Source organism: Micropterus dolomieu, linkage group LG17, assembly GCF_021292245.1.
Source record: "Micropterus dolomieu isolate WLL.071019.BEF.003 ecotype Adirondacks linkage group LG17, ASM2129224v1, whole genome shotgun sequence".
NCBI classification, from domain to species: domain Eukaryota; kingdom Metazoa; phylum Chordata; class Actinopteri; order Centrarchiformes; family Centrarchidae; genus Micropterus; species Micropterus dolomieu.
Window position 1 is genome coordinate 26,652,812 of NC_060166.1, and position 16,154 is coordinate 26,668,965.

At 40.5% G+C, this 16,154-nt stretch overlaps 2 protein-coding genes and 2 non-coding genes across 5 annotated transcripts; 1 reads left to right on the forward strand and 3 right to left on the reverse strand.

Annotated features, from left to right (window-relative positions):
• Positions 1-2,457: 2,457 nt before the first annotated feature.
• map6b (microtubule-associated protein 6b) lies at positions 2,458-9,938 on the reverse strand. The gene is made up of 3 exons (XM_046072803.1): positions 8,941-9,938; positions 6,923-7,136; positions 2,458-4,265 (listed from the first exon to the last, which is right to left on the reverse strand). The coding sequence occupies exons 1-3, from the start codon at positions 9,678-9,680 to the stop codon at positions 4,056-4,058; spliced, it is 1,164 nt and encodes a 387-aa protein (XP_045928759.1). The 5' UTR covers positions 9,681-9,938; the 3' UTR covers positions 2,458-4,055.
• A 496-nt stretch (positions 9,939-10,434) lies between these two features.
• On the reverse strand, positions 10,435-15,372 carry thap12b (THAP domain containing 12b). 2 transcript variants are annotated; one of them, XM_046072798.1, is made up of 6 exons: positions 14,732-15,372; positions 13,874-13,994; positions 13,674-13,781; positions 13,520-13,556; positions 13,033-13,403; positions 10,435-12,933 (listed from the first exon to the last, which is right to left on the reverse strand). In XM_046072798.1, exons 1-6 carry the CDS (start codon positions 14,818-14,820, stop codon positions 11,503-11,505), a joined length of 2,157 nt encoding a protein of 718 aa, XP_045928754.1. In that variant the 5' UTR covers positions 14,821-15,372; the 3' UTR covers positions 10,435-11,502. The 2 variants fall into 2 exon arrangements, with proteins under 2 accessions (XP_045928754.1, XP_045928753.1); XM_046072797.1 differs by having other exon boundaries at positions 10,435-13,403; positions 14,732-15,368.
• A 265-nt stretch (positions 15,373-15,637) lies between these two features.
• Positions 15,638-15,709, forward strand: trnap-agg. Its single transcript has one exon. It is a non-coding gene; the product is annotated as a tRNA-Pro (tRNA).
• A 291-nt stretch (positions 15,710-16,000) lies between these two features.
• trnap-cgg lies at positions 16,001-16,072 on the reverse strand. Its single transcript has one exon. It is a non-coding gene; the product is annotated as a tRNA-Pro (tRNA).
• Between the last annotated feature and the right edge of the window lie 82 nt (positions 16,073-16,154).

Below are 16,154 nucleotides of genomic sequence, written 5' to 3' on the forward strand. Positions count from 1 at the left end.
AGTAGGCCTACTTTACATGTGCAGTGACACTGAAGAAGATTAAAATGCACTTCTGCCGAAAGTCGTTTTCTCCTTCGTTTATTTTGTTGTAACCACAAGTCTTCATGCCTAGATTTATCTTTTACTAACACACAAAACTCTCTACTGTATACAGATTTCCCTTAAACATACACAGTAAGTAAACTAAAGTAAACTACTGCTTGAGGCCAGTCACCCCTTCCTATTTTTGAGTGTTGAACAAATTACAACCGTGAGTTAACTTATAATCTTATTTATTTGGCTGTATTATTGTTTGAGTGTTTTATGGTTTTGTATTGCATTCAAAATAGATTGTTTAGTAAGGCATAGGAGGTACCTATGCTGAAATTGTGGTGTCCTGATTTACTCTATTAATAAAATCCTTGGTTTTTAGTGTTCTGATTTGTAATATTTTCTTTGTGATAGGCCCTACTTAATGTTGAAAGCCTCATTCATTCATCCATCCGTCCTCAATTGCCACTAATAAATTTTTGGAATGGTTTAGTTGAATCATTTAGTTGAATGTATAACTCACACCAGACGTCCTGTGAGCCATCATCATCACTGTAGTTTTATTTTCATGTACGTATTAATCCTGACATAGAGCCTGACTATGTTGCTCTCGTTAGCTATAGAGGCTAAAGCCAAAAAGAAAGAGCGGTCATTCATACCTGAAGGAATTACATATTCCATCTAGCCTGCGGACACACTGGACACCCTCAGGAACTGGAGGTTAAGGAGAAGGAAATCTGAGCTACCTTGCTTGGCCTTTTTATCCAGGTTCACATGATGCCATGAGATTGCGCAATATATCCTGTCCACTAGAGGTCATAATTTGCTGACTATCAGCATCACATTGTGCAAGGTCTTGACTGTTCAAGAAGTATTAGATTTTCATGAAGGGGCATGTCTCCCAATGTTCCAAGATGATACAACTCAAATGAAGTCACACATATTGTACACTGATTTCAACAATGCAGTTGTTCAGAACAGCTATTTGTGTTGTGGTGGACAAAATACAAATGTGAATTTCTTTCAAAGACACATTTCAGAAATCTCACTTCTACCCTTTCAACACAAAAATAATAAGCTATTTAAATAAGACTGTAACCAGCCAGACAAGTCTTGAAGGGGAGGGGACAGAGCTTAGGCAGCTCCAGTGCCATCGCTGATCTCTTATTCAATATTTCATGCTGCTCTGCAAACTCAAGGACCCACAACAACTGAATTATTTATGCTGTTTTATGTCAGGATGACTGATTCACAGAAAAACGACCACCAGCATCCAAAAGCTAGCAAGTGAATTAACTGAAAAATAATCAAATAATGTTTCCATTTTCCATTTTCCCTTTGTTTAATAGAGGCCATTTTGCATCTCTTAATTAATCCGTGAACTGTTATGAAAAATGGAGAGAACAATGCATGGATGACACCTCCTGTAAAGGAAAACACCTATTAAATGTTAGCTGAGTTTTGAGGATTTACACATCTGCAGGGAAACAACATGTCTACTCTTTAAAATACCTTACAGTCTGCACTTCCTTTGGCCTCTAGGGGTGCTGTAGGAAAAGAATCTAGGCCTGGAAAATAATTTCTCCTGTTTTCACTTCCAAATAGAATCGCAACTAATCAGATATCAACAAATCAGTGATGATTCCATATGCTTGATTAATGTAAATTGTCTAATATTTTGTGTTATGTTTTTATTTTTACATTTAAGCATATACCATCTATTTTTCTGAATAATGAATGACAGCAACACAGTGAGCACGATGTTGCATTTTCAGATTTAGTTAATGTTTGCCTATATATACAATTATAAAAAGGAGGGAAAGATAAATGACTAGAGAAAAAGACACCAATATAAACATAATGAACACTACAAGAAAGGGCTTAAAAACATCTTAAACTCCCCCTTTAGCCATAGTAAATTCCTCTTAAAACTACATTATTAGTGAAGTACTGGTGCAAATGTAGAGAAAATTTAGCTTATATAACTATGTAAAGGTTAAAATTTCTAAGCAACATTGTTGCAAAACAAAAACAGCAAATGTATAGCGCATTTATACATGACACTTTGGGAATAATGGCTTTTCACCTTTAAGTTTATTTTGTGTTCTCTCATTAGTTACTCATGCAAATTAACTGTGCTATTAATTAAGTATTTAGAAAAATAAATAGATTGTATTCCTTATTACTGTAGCATTCAAAGGCATCAAATACAAAAAAGATAAAACAAATGATTATTTAAAAATGAATTCTACTTTGTTGCAATATTGCTGCAACTCAAAGGGAATATTTTGACAGATTATGGGTGTGACGGTAGACTACTATTCAATTCCATTTACCAAATATATTTAATAAATATTAATGCTTAACAAAAAGGATACAGTAAGTCACAACACAGAATTCTGTATCATCATTTTAATCAGAGTTCATTCAGAGCAAGCTGAGAATACAAGCACAATATCACAACATGTCTGCAGCAGTATGACATTGTCATAACATCATTTCCCTCTGGTCTGACAACACACAAGGTCCAAACCAGACAGCATATATGATGAGAGATAATAGCACCAGGGTGTTGGAGTGCATAGCAGCACATCTAGTGGTTGGATCGGACTTGATGCTAGCAGGCAGCAGGCTGTAGAGGTCAGACACTAAAACTCTCTCTCTCACACATACATACACACAAACACACTCACTAAGGCTAAAACTGGAAGCAGACTCACGGTGGTTAGTGCTCAACTTCACCCTCACACACTGCAGCCATGTCGGCCGCTAAGGGTATTACTGTAGTAGACTGTGTTTACGACCAGAGAGGGAAAGGGTGTGATCACATTTTAGCAAAAACACCCCACGTCACGCTCACAATGGACAGATGTGATTTGCACATTTTCAGACAGCAGCATTTTAAAGAGCTGAACTACAAGTCCTGGCCCATTCCTTGTCCTTCAACACCTGGAGAGATCAGCCCATTCAGAGTGAAAATTGAGTACATACAATAGGTTCTCAGACCTATAAGCATAACGCTTTTTATCTTGTTTATGCAAAATTACAGTGTCACAGCTCAGAGGAGAGGATGGCGTACAATGTCACAAAATACTGAGTCACTGCAGTTTAATGCCCTTGGTTTAATGGGAACTGCAGTATTCCCATTAAAACAAAGGAGTGGTTCTCCATTTAGATTGCAAGAAGTATGTTTGTGGGTGAAACAATATTGCTGGTGTGATTATTTTATAGCTTTAACAGCCACTAGACTATGATTTTACTAACTGCATGTACTTTTTGTTTTTCGGTGTGGCAAGTGTCTATTACTACACATGCATTATAATTTATAATTGAAAAGGACTCGCCCCTATAAATTTATCTTTAATGGCTCAATTTACAAGCTAAAATGTGACTGTGACATAAAGTCTGCTAAAATGTTGCTACTCAACCAAAAAACAGGGATCCTGCATGCAAGCTGTAGCAATTATATTACAGTTCATTTGGTTTCTTAGCAACCAAACTGATGAAACCAGATATCATCCAGAACAATGAAATGAAAACCAGGACCATACAGCGGAGGCACTGTAACTAGGAAACGCAACCGTAAAACAGATTTTGTATTTTCACAAAACCTCTCGTGATACAGTCTCAGAGAAAAAGCATCCCCTTGACATTTTGTACAATCATTTTAATACTGATCTGAATTGTCATCCATTCAGACAAATGCCCTTTCATACACATATATGTGTACAGATGGCTCTTTTTTCATAGCTTAATGCCAAACAGAATTCATATAAATAATGTGCAAATCATGTGCTCAATGATATAAAGCGGTTCCGTGCACCAAAATACAAGGAATCACATCCGTACACACCCACATACACACTGTTTACAGTGAAATTATTTGCATTATTCTACAAGCTCAACATCAGTGCCCATTCAAAGGTGAATAACATATGACAGGACAGCAAAAACAACAGGTAAGGAAATAAACCAAAGGGAAGAAATTTGCCTAATTCAATCGCGCACACCAAAGAGTGCTACTTTTACTGCTTTGCTTCAGCCAGTCTATTGCTGATCTCTTTGCTCTTCTTTGTGACAACTCCCTCTGGTTTGGGTTCTGGGGCACCCAAAGACGGTTTCTTCTTGGCTGACTGGGAACTAGCAAGCTGCTTCTCTTTTGATTTTTTCACCATCTTCCCTGTTGTTGTTGTTGGCGTCTTTTTTGGTTTGGTGCGAGACACTGGTTTATCCACCTAAGAGAAGAAAAGTGAAAGCACTGAGATTAAACTGTTTCAAAATAGTAAATTAAACTTAATCTGATGTTAAAGCAATAGATCAATATTTTGGAAAATGCATTTGTTCGCTTTGTTGCCAAGAATTCCATGAGAAGGTCGATACCACACTCATGTCTGTCCATTAAATATAAAGCTACTGCTAGCCACCGATTAGCTTAGCTTAGCATAAAGACTGTTCAATGGTTCTGTCGAAACCTTCTGTCTTTCCCGTACACTGCCCTAACCTTAACCAGCCTTACCAATGGAGGCAACGAGTACTAGCCAATCAGAGGCAGTGTTGTCAAAAATCTGGTGGGGAAAAAATATTGCGTGCCAGGAGCAGTGACTTTCTGGATTTGTGTATCCATGGGAAGGTTCCAGGAAGTTTAAAATAATCAGCTGGCTGTAGCTTCAGATATAACAACAGATACTTTGTGAGAGTGGTATCGATCTTCTTGTCAAACTCTCGTCAAGAAAGCAAGCGCATTTCTCAGAATATCAAACTATTCCTTTAAATGGTCCTTAATTCATAGAGACTCTAAATCAGGTTGAAGTCCTATTTTATCATGCAGTACCTCTTTTTAGTCTTAAAATAATGACAAGCAAATGACACCATATATAGGTGATATTTGCATTATGTGGTTAGTGCAATGAAGATTAAAGAAAAAAACAGCACAAAAGTGTATTTGTGCCTTTCTTTGTATTGAATTGTGGTTGGTGCAGTTTTCCAACTTTAAGCATAACATTCAAGTAAATGTCTTATATTAGTATGTGATGTTAGTCTTGTGCTTTAAAGAAAGAAATACTTTGGTAAGATTTGACCAATAATAGTGGGGGCAAAACCTAGATACTTTAGAAGCAGGTGTGTCACTGAAGGTCTGCTGTTTCAAATTCCCATACTGACTGGGAAAATGTGGGTGCAGAGATGAACGTGCCCTTAAGCAAGGCCCTTAGCTTCTTTCTGCTCTTGTGGAGGTGCCACAACAATGACATACGTTACGAAGTGTTCAATTTGTATAAATGAGCTGGTGTACAGCCAAAAAAGTTGCAAACATGCTCAACTTTTGCTGAATAAATAAACCTTAAAAATCTGTATATTATAAGAGATGACAAATGTCTGTAAAAAGCTGTTTCTGACAGTAAAAACGAAGGGCTCTATTTCTGTGAATAAAGTGGTTGTGGTGCGTACAGCATTATAAATCATTTTTGTGCATTTTGTTGCCACAGACAGTTAGTCAAGGCGGAATTAGAAGGAATGTGTTAAAATGGGGCGTGGCAGGGGATTATATCATTCATGACCCAAAACACCTTAAAAGCAGTGCAGTCTGCACCAAAACAGCCATTTTCATGGTCCAGAACACATTTACAAATTTTAATATGCATTCTGTGGACCTTGAAGAATTAAATGACATCATCATGGCTGCATCATACTGAGCTACAAACTGCTACCACGCAAATCAGACATCAAAAGCCAAAACGATAACATCATCTGCAAACAAGTGTTACCAAAAATATACTGCACCACTTGCCCCGGCCAATGACCCTACTGTGCCTCTTTATTCGCATGTATGCAGTAAAATTCATAGAGTGTCAACTATGTGCAGAACAATTTGAGAACAAAATGCCATTTTGCCTAATGTAATTTGCACCATACATTGTCACCAAAATAGAGCCCTACACAGATCCTTCTCTTTTGTTTCTTATCTGTTACTTAGCAATATCATCTAAGCTTTTTGTTTATTCCATTTATTAATGAATCCACGTTCTGCATAAATCCACAGAATTTGCATGGATGGTGCAGGCTGAGAGGCGGGCAAACAGTGAAGATGTGGGGGATCCTTTTTGCAGGATTGCGACTGGCAGGTGGGTGATACATGTGAATATGGCTTGTACTGGCCAAGGCGCATACTGTGCGCGTGTGTGCGTGTGTAAAGTATGCACGTTTTGCGCCCGATAAATTTGAGGTCAGCCTCCATGCCTTCCAGAAGAAACAGAGAACACACCTGACTACAGCAGATTTAGAACAGAGCTGTTCTCAGTCTCTGAGAAGTCCTACAAGAACGAGAGAGGGAGTGGCCATATGAACACACTTCTATAGACAAACTATTAACCAATTTTTGTCTGAACTGTCGATAACATGCACGCAGATCCCACTCAATATTCAAACTATCTTAAACTAAACGCCTGGGATGAAGTCACGTGTTGCTATACTCCAAAGTTGGGATATTAATGTAACATTTCAAACTGATGCAATCAAGTATGTAAAATTTGCTCCATTACCTAGTTGTTGTTTGCTTAGTTTAGTCTTATTTAAACATTTTACAGGCTTATTTTGTCATTTAAAATGTCTTCTTCAAAATATGAAGCTTTTTTGTGGGTCTTTAACAAGTCTGAGAACCAGTCACCTGCCATTAGGCCACAGCGTGACTTTGATGGTGTGGAAAATAAAATAACATTTATGCAAGAACTCAAAGTCAAAGTCAACATATTAAACACAAACTACTAAACCTATGGTTTGGCAGCTTTAGACATGCTTATAATTAAACATACTTAATGTAAGTAATGGTAAATGGTGGTACCAGTATTTCACAGACCTACACTAACATCAGTGGCTCTGTGTGTGGACATGCTCTCACCTTGGCAGGCTCCTTGCTGGGCTCACTGTACAGGCTGCGTATCCTCCTGCGGTCCACCAACTTGTTGTCAGTGGGGTGAGCCTTCACCTGCTCCCCCTTGAATGTGGCACTGTAGCTGGTTTCCAGATTGGTCCCGTCCTCTGGGGGTTTATACTGAGATGGAGCTTTGATGGCCTTCACTGGTTTCACATCCTTGTATGCCTTGAACTCAGTCCTAAGAACAATGGAAAGTACAAACAGAGTTTTGCTTTATGATTGTTTTCATTATCAATTCATCTGACAATAATTTTCTTGATAAATCGAATATATCTTTGGGTTATTTTTTTGATTAAAGAGGAAAAAGAGCAGCATCAAACCCTCATATCGGAGAAGCTGGAATCAGAGAATGTTTAGCATGTTTGCTTGAAGAGTGAAGAATGAATCAATCATCAAAGTAGTTTCTGATAAATGTAACTAATTGGTTATTGACTAATCATTTCAGCTCTAAATGGTTTAATGTTACTAAAAATGTTAAAAATAAACACTACATGTCTTTCATACTGCCTTGTAGAAAATTAGTCCCAGTTGTGTGGCACATGAGCAGCTATTAAAATGCGGTTTAATACATACTGTTGTCCATGTGGCAGAACTAAATTGGATTGATCATATACAATAAGAGATGTTTGTATTGTTCAAGCGTTGATGTCTCATGTTGACTAATAGATCAGCACCAGGATGTTCAGAGCTCTGCTGCCGATTTATTGCTGAATACAGGATCATGGATCATCACAGGATCATGTTCGCCAATTCATTTCTCCATATTGGCTAACTGTTATTTTTAGAATAGATGTTAAAATGTTATCTTTAGATTTACTTTCTAAGCTCTGTAAGAAAAGACATGGCTGGCTTGTGGACTTGTAAACACACCAATTATGGATAATAAGCAGTAGCCTACACATTTTTTATTGTATTCAGAAACTATCAGTGTTCAGTGCTCCACTTCATGAACTTAAGCTACTTGTAAAATTGGCAAAAGATTATTATTATATTTATTATAAGAGATTATTTTTATTGCTATATACTGAAGCAAGTATTATGCTCCTCTGTTTTATTACTAGTAATGGTTATTCTAATGTCTCTGAATAGTTGTAGTTTCCAATCAGTGACTATGAAAGTATTTTAATTGACAAACTCAATTTTAATTGCTAGCTGTAACAGGAAAGCCTGAAATTCTAGTTCTGAAATGTAGCTTTTCAGCTTCTGAGGAACATGGGTTTATGTCTTCTCCCATGTTTCTTTGTTTATTGTGGTACGTGTCTGTGTGTTTCTTCTGCACAACTGCTTCTAATGATTAATCCAGCTTTTCACTAATTTTATGTAATTAGTGATCCTATGAAATAAGATTTATTTTTGTGTGACTGCTCACAAAGCACATTAATAAGTGGCACATTAAGTTTATTAGTCATTAGTCATTTGGAATAAGTCTCTTTAACAAACTAAACAGAAAATGGAGGACACTGGTACAACTCAAGTTAACTTCAGTATTTCAATGGGGCAGACTGAAGCCAGTGAGTCTTGTTAACTTGCATGTATTATGCATCCCCAATTCATTTGGGAGGAAGCCTGTGCAAAGAAACCATGTTAAGACATATGATTAGATTAGATTAGATTAGATAGACCCATTTACTGGCTGAACTCATTCATGGGCTACTGCATTGATTTGGTAGTATTCTTAGGGTGGACAAAGCAGGGAAAAAAATCAATAATGCAGCCTTTAATTGTGGCAATATCAGTTTGCTCTGGAAATGTCAGGATATTGTAACAGGAGACCATGAAATGCCAAATATCCCTTAATGAAGTTTTATGTTTTATCATAGGACAGAGCAGTGTGGCACACAAGGCTACTTCTGTTGTTAACAATGGATACTTGGATGCAGCACTGTTGATAACCTCAGAAGTAGCCTATAGGCTAACACTTAGAATAAGTTAAGAGCAGCCTACATACTGCATGATCATGTCTCGCTCTCTCGCAGGCTTACCTGTAACTGCTGGAAGTGGACATAACCTCCTTTATCTGTCTGTTGAGAGCGTCTGCAGCTGCTCTGCCTTTCCTCTGCTCGGCGCTCTCATCTGCGGGCATCTGCCCGTCCGTCTTTTCGCCCGTTTCTCTCTCTGCTGACTTTTCCCTCTTCACGCTTCTCTTGGTCACCTCCTTAGCTTCCTTCTCCTGCATCTTCTCCTCGATCTCGCTCTTCTCCACTTCAGCCTCGGCCTCGGCGGCCGCGAGCTCCAGCTTGCCGCTCCCGGCTCTCCGCTCGGGCCCGCCGGAGGTGGCGGTGGTGGGGCTAGATTTGGGGATCCAGGGGTGATCATGCTTCTTCGGTATAGGCCAGGGCTTATAATCCTTTTGATACTGAGTTTCGTTATTGAACGGGGCCGCCGAGCGTTGGTACTCATTTCTGGGCTTGCAGCTGGGCTCGGGGCGCACTCTCCACGCCTTGAAGTCTTGGCGCATGACGGACGCAGTAGAGCCATCTTTGCCCGCTGCGGCACCCGTCGCGGGCGGTGCCTTCCCAGCCTCCTGCTCGCCAGGATGGGGCTGGGTTTCTATGGCAATGGCACCGGCCCTTTTCTGCTTCGGCTGCGGGTGATGAAGATGCTGCACGTCGGCCACATCCGAGTATTTGGTGAAAACTAAAGGCACCGCGATGTCCGCTTTGTCCAGCTCGGTCCAAAAGCGGTTGATGCAGCAAGCACGCGTAATGCACGGCCAAGCCATGATGATAGCTAAATACTAAGAGGCTGACGAGGAAAAGATGCACAGAAAACTCTAAATCAGGGATGAACGAGTAAATAAATGTCCTACTCACGCCTCGAAGACCTGCAAATGCCCGGACCCTCACCCTGTAGGCTACCCTCTGTTTCTGTCCAGTCAGGGTTATTACTCCTTCCAGCTTTATGTAATTCTCTGTTGATTATCTCACCAATCTTTGCGTGAGTCTAAGGAAGTAGAGCCCCCACGCTTCCCTCTCTCTCTGCAGGCTATTTGTATTGGAAGTTTTAGGTGGACTTTGAGGTGTGCTGTGGAGTGCACGTTGCTGTCTGGTTGCGCATCAAAGCGACCCCACCCACATTTGTGTGATGCTTAAGGGGTCTGCACTGTGAGTTTGCACGGTGAACTCTCACCTGAGCTCGTCACCGTCTGGCCAGCAAAGAGGGAGGAGACACGTTGAGCCCCCGCACTGCCATGTCGGAAAATGCCAACTCCAAGCAATACAGCGGCTGTAGGCCTACCAGCAGCCTTTTGTTGATTCATAGTGGGGAAATGGCCCGAAAATGTTGCAAAAAATTATATAGAATAATTGAATAAAACAGCGTTACTTGTCCTGTTTCCTTTGTATACGTTTCCGATGTCATTCTCATTTTAAGGTCGTAACTGGATTCAAAAATGAATTAGCTTACATGAAATTTAAAGTATATAGAGTATAATAAAAAGTAACGTTTTGCCACAAAGCTGACTCAGAGAGCCTTAATGATATACAAAGGATTTTATTCAACCAAACTGAAAACAGATTGTGAAAGTTCAGGTAAAAATCTTACAAGTTAATGAATAATGCAGCAAAAAAAAAAGAATCATCTTTCCATAAATAATTATCACAACATACAATTACTGCTACATCCAGAGTTATGTCCCAGTTGTTTTTCCTACAAGACAGTGACCCGAACGTGTATTTTCGTTGCATCTCAGAATGGTATTGTCCTCCTGTTCAATGCCTTATTTGATCAAGTGCTAATCCAAATCAGACTTTACTCTTTAAAGAGGTGAACTTTCAACACACTGGCCTTTTTAAGTATCCAACATGTCACACTAGCAGTATACACCTATTTATAAAAAATGCTTCCCATTGAGCCTGAATAAAGGGATACTGCTGATATTGGTGTAACTGCTCCCTCTTGTGCTCTTCCTGCCTCACAGTCAGCGGAAGGGAATCAACAGGGCTGCTCGCCTTCATCATGGGGTTTGAGCTGAAAGCTCACACTAAAGGAACGCCAACAGTAAATGAGCAGTTTATTTCATGTGTGCAGGAAAACACATCTACCGAACTTGACAAATAAAATAAACGAAGGGAAGGGGAAAGATAAAAATACTTTCCATAAGGTCACGGCACTGTAAGAGAAAAGGCTAGTCTAATAAATAAAACAGCCTGACAGAACTTCAAATATTTACAGGTGACGTCTTTGATAGCGCCTTACATTTCTGGACACTTTGTGGTGTTGCTATCTTTGCTCACAATTTATTTTTATGTTTTCGTCCTGCCAAATTTGCTTACTTATTTACAATTCAAGATTAAGCTGCGCTGCATTTAAATACAACATTACTTTCACTAAATACAATAATTTTTCCTGGAAAGCTCAGGGACTGAGTACAAATGGCATCTATTAACTCTTTACATGTACATGAAAATGATTAGTACTTATATCAAAGTGTACAAAAATATAAAAGAGCGACCAAAAAGAGGATGTGTTTATGACTGACAGCATGTCTATTTCATTCAGTTTTGTCCCATTCAAACAGCTAAATAAGCTCAGGATCTGTGTCATCATTTCATCGCATCTTCCTCAGCCACTTCCTCAGACTCTGCCTCGGGATCATCTTCTGGATAGAGTCTGCAATATTTGTCTACCATGACATCCAAGTCATGTTTGACGTGAGTGTTAATGTTAAGCATTGCAAGACTCTTGTTCCACTGCTTAACAGGCATGTTGCTGAGATAAGCCTGCAGCCGTTCACTCGCTGTGTCACTTCTGTTGTCCTCTAATTTCAGCACTGGCAGGGTGGAAAGCACCTTCAGGAAGGAGTTCACGTTGGGAAAGAACTTGACATCTGGCAGCTGAAGGGTTTCATGGATGGTGGTGGGCAGGCGCACCTCTTTGCCCCTGTGCTTCCACTTGATTCTCCAGCAGTGAAGCTCCGCAGGAAGTGTGTCTGGGTTGGGGAGGTCGTCGCGGTAAACATCAGCATAGTTCTCCTCAGTGGTGTTGAACTTCATTTGGCCCATGACGGCTGGGACCAGTGACAGGCACTTGAGAGCTTTGAGGTTGGTCTCAGAGAACATGTCCTCCACCTCTTGCATGATGCCATGGATAACAGGGACAGTCACGTACTCCTTAAAATACGCCTCTGCTTGGATTTCTCCCACGTCAGCTGCACGCTGTTTCCTAAGAAACAGCCTTGGGACCTTCACTGGAATCTCCATTACAGTGGCCACACTTACCGCCTCCTCATACCAGAATTCATGGTAGACATCAATGTTATCATTGACCTCATTTAGTGAATGCAGGACAGCAGTTAGACTGTTGGCAGCGAAAAACACATCGAGTGTTTCCCCTTGCAGATTCCTCCCGAAGGCTCTGGTGAACGTGAGAACATTCTTTAAGATGACAATGGTGACAATGATCTCAAAGTCTGCGATGGTTTCTGCAATTGAATACGCATCCGCTGTGGCAGCGTCAGCAAACTTTCCGTCGTCATTGTCCCGAATGCTGTCCATGCACAGTAGCAGGAGCGGCAACAAATCAAGCAGCACATCAAAGACGTTGTGCTGCTCCGTCCATCCCGAGCCACATGCCTGTTTCAGTGTGGTTCCTTTCTCTTCATTTTTCTGGTAGTGAGTAGAAATAGCTTTCTCCAGTTCATTCTGAGTAAACTGGCTTCTAAAGAAAGCGCCAATCCTCCTCAGAGTCTCCATGACTACCTGGACATTGGGAAAAGGCAGGCTGTTGGCCAGGTGGATGTTCAGGGGCATATGAGAGCAAGGCATGTGCAATGCCAGGGGATACTTCTCCATCAGTAATACTGCCACAGCTTTCATCTTGGTGGTGGAAGTCCCAGTGGCCTTGTGGGCCTGACCACGGCAGTCCTCCATGCTAAGCCCCCACCGTTCAGTCAGCTGGGCCTCCATCCTCTCTACCAGTGCAGACTCATCACCATCAAACAGCATAAAGTCCAAGAACTCCTCTCGAAGGACGTTCTGCTGATTCACAAAGCGTAAAAACAGAGGCAGGTGTTTCTCGTTGGCAAAGTCAACAAGGTCACCTGTCACTAGGGAGAAGAAGCGACTCTCTCTCACCTCCATTAACATCTCCTCTCTCACTGTGTTCTCACAGACATCCAAGAGCTGGCTCTGCTGGGTTGTGGAGAGGTATTCTGTGTTCACAGCTGTCGCCTCAAACCGCTTCTTCAGAGCTTCATCTCCATTGTTCATGCGGTAATGCACAAGAGCCTGGAAGTTGCTGGACAGGTGCTCAGCTTCAGATGCTTTGTCAGCCACTAATGGGATACTCTGTTTTCCTAACATGACCACAACCTCAAACAAGGACCTCAGGTATTCACGAAACTCCTTCTCCTCTGTGGACAGTTGAGGTTCATCCTCATTGGCGCTTGTGCTATCCTCGACTGTGGAATCTTTTTTGGAAACAAGCTGTTCAATAGAAGATGCCACTTGGGAGAGAGAAGACAGACAAGAAAGGAACAGTGATCATTTTAAGTAAATGGATGAAAATGAACATGCAATTACTTTACATTTATGACTACAAATAAGTTTCCTTTTTACTTACATCTCCTTTCTTTAATCTTCCTTATATCTTCTTCAGTCTAAAATCAAAAAATAAAGTTAATTTACAAAAATCAAACAACGGTTGGTCAAGCTATTAAGCTTAAGAGGTGCATTTAAAACAATCCTGAAAGGTGACCTAACAAAATGTTTCTTACAAGTTCTTTAATCCGCTTGCGATGTCTGGTATGGGGATTTCTTAGATGGCTTGTCAGATCAAATATAGTTGGAATGGCTGTATCCTTCAGTACAGTCCTGTAGGGGCTCTGAAAAGCAATAAACTATAAATAAGCCATTTTTTGGAAATAAGTGAAAACATGCTGCCTGGCTGTTGGCTAGAATTGTGTGTGATACTCACTGTTTTGCACACCATAGCTGGGTCGAAGTGTTTGGCACATAATCTGTAGTGCTTGTTCAACTGGTCTGATGTTTTTGCCTCTAGATCTGCCCGGCGGCAGTTCTCTACCCAGATTCGGCATCTAAAACAGACCACAAACCAAATGTATGTGACATTTGACGAATAGTAATGCACTGAGACAGTAGTTATGTGTCTTTTGTAAACGTAGTACGTTGAAATGAGACAGGTGACATGTATAAAAGTGACAACATGCATACTTTTTGAGTGTGGTGTTGACATTATTGGCTCACTACCGTTATACAACACAACAAAAGCTACTCACCAATGTGGTGAAAACAGCTCTTACCACAGCTAAGAATGTGTAGAAATAATTTTTTCCCCTTGATTTATGTAGAAATTTCAGATATGAAAGAGGCCGTGGTGTTTTATAGCTGCAGTGTGTATATAGGATATAGGTTAGTTTGCATGTTGTAGCCTACTCAAGGGTCTGAATCATAAAATCATCATATAACATATTGTTTGTTTGTTTATTTAAAACGGACAGTGCACATTAAGTTAATCAACATGAGGACTTAAGTCCAATGTGTAAATGTACCAGATTTAGTCATACAGACTAATGTTCATTTGCAGTCCCTCGCAGGTTGATGGCATAACAGAAAACATTAAAACACACACGGGCTCATAAGCACAGAGAAAACAGGAGCATCATATTGCGTTTTATACGAAGTAACGTTAATGCTTCAGGTTAATGGCTAACGTTAACTGAACAAATGTTATTATGTATTTGTCATAGTTTAACGTTAGTTACATGAATACTGAAGTTCGCCAACGCGAGTAACGATATATACAATGCCTTACCTCTCTGGGTCCCGTGGAAATCGAAAAAATGCCAAATCTGACTGAGTGCTCTTCCGTGTACAGTTCGGGGCCGCGCAAAAATTCGGCATGCTTCAGGCTAGGTAGTTAGCTTAGCTAACCTTGCAGACTATTGTCATCTGCTGACTTAAGCGCTGTAGTTTAGGCACTCGCGTGGACTTCTAACATTTTTTTCTAACATTGACAGGTAACTTATATGATCTCAAATACTGTCCGATAGGCGGTTCCATCCACAACTATCAAAGAGTGCAGAGTGGACTCACGACACACTCTCAACGGTTGAATTTAGGAGTAGATAATTTTGCAGGACGATGTCCCACCCACAACACTCCTGATTTGACGTACCCACACTTGGGTGTATAACTATTGGTCAGTTGTGCTACACCGAGCCATTCTATTGACCAATTAAAAGAGAGCAAACGAAACGTTCTTCTTCGTCCTTGAATGTAGTGACAGCAGCTCTTCAAGGTGTGCTGCTGCCATCCACCGACAAATACAAGACAGGAGCTAGCTAACTTAGCTATTCGGTAGGACGAGCAGTTCGATTGTCATTTTATCAAGGTGGTTGATGTACGGCAGTTGCCGTGCCCCGCTTTTGTTGTAGGCCATTAAGTGACCAGATGTCGTGAAAAGAGATAGCTAGCTTTTCTAGAATATAAACGTATTAGTGTTAATCGGTAACGTTAACGCGTTAGCTATGTTGTTCAGTTTATCTTACTCATTCTGTCCAGTTAATATTAGCTAGCAACTTCACTGTGTTCCAGTAAATTCTTAGAGAGAATGCATATTTTTTAAAATGAATAAGTATAAGTAAATATCACAATATACCAATGTGGATGAATATCAGCGTAAGTAGTTAAAATAGCTGATAAGGCTAGGCGATCTCACGGCTCGTTGGTCTAGGGGTATGATTCTCGCTTAGGGTGCGAGAGGTCCCGGGTTCAAATCCCGGACGAGCCCAAGTTTTTGTTTGTGTCAGCACACATCGGTATGATCAAAGGTTTAGGACCGAAAATCATAGCACGAAGGTGGGGACACTAACCTCATCTTTGGCCTCAGCAGTTCACACGGAGCAAGATTAAACACACGGAGGAAGACCTCACCTAGAGACACAACAGAAACATGAAAGTAAAGGTAGGTCGTGGGTGACGATAGCTTTCAACATCCCTTTAGATATTACATAATCTTATACAAGTTATGACTGTAATCCTTCAAGTAAGCGCCCACCGTTGTCCCGCAACTAAAATTGCAGGGCTCGTCCGGGATTTGAACCCGGGACCTCTCGCACCCGAAGCGAGAATCATACCCCTAGACCAACGAGCCAGAACGTTAAGTGGAGCTGTCTCTTGTTTTATAAAACGCTACAACACGACTTGGACTTTCTGTTTCCATTCATTTCTCTTCT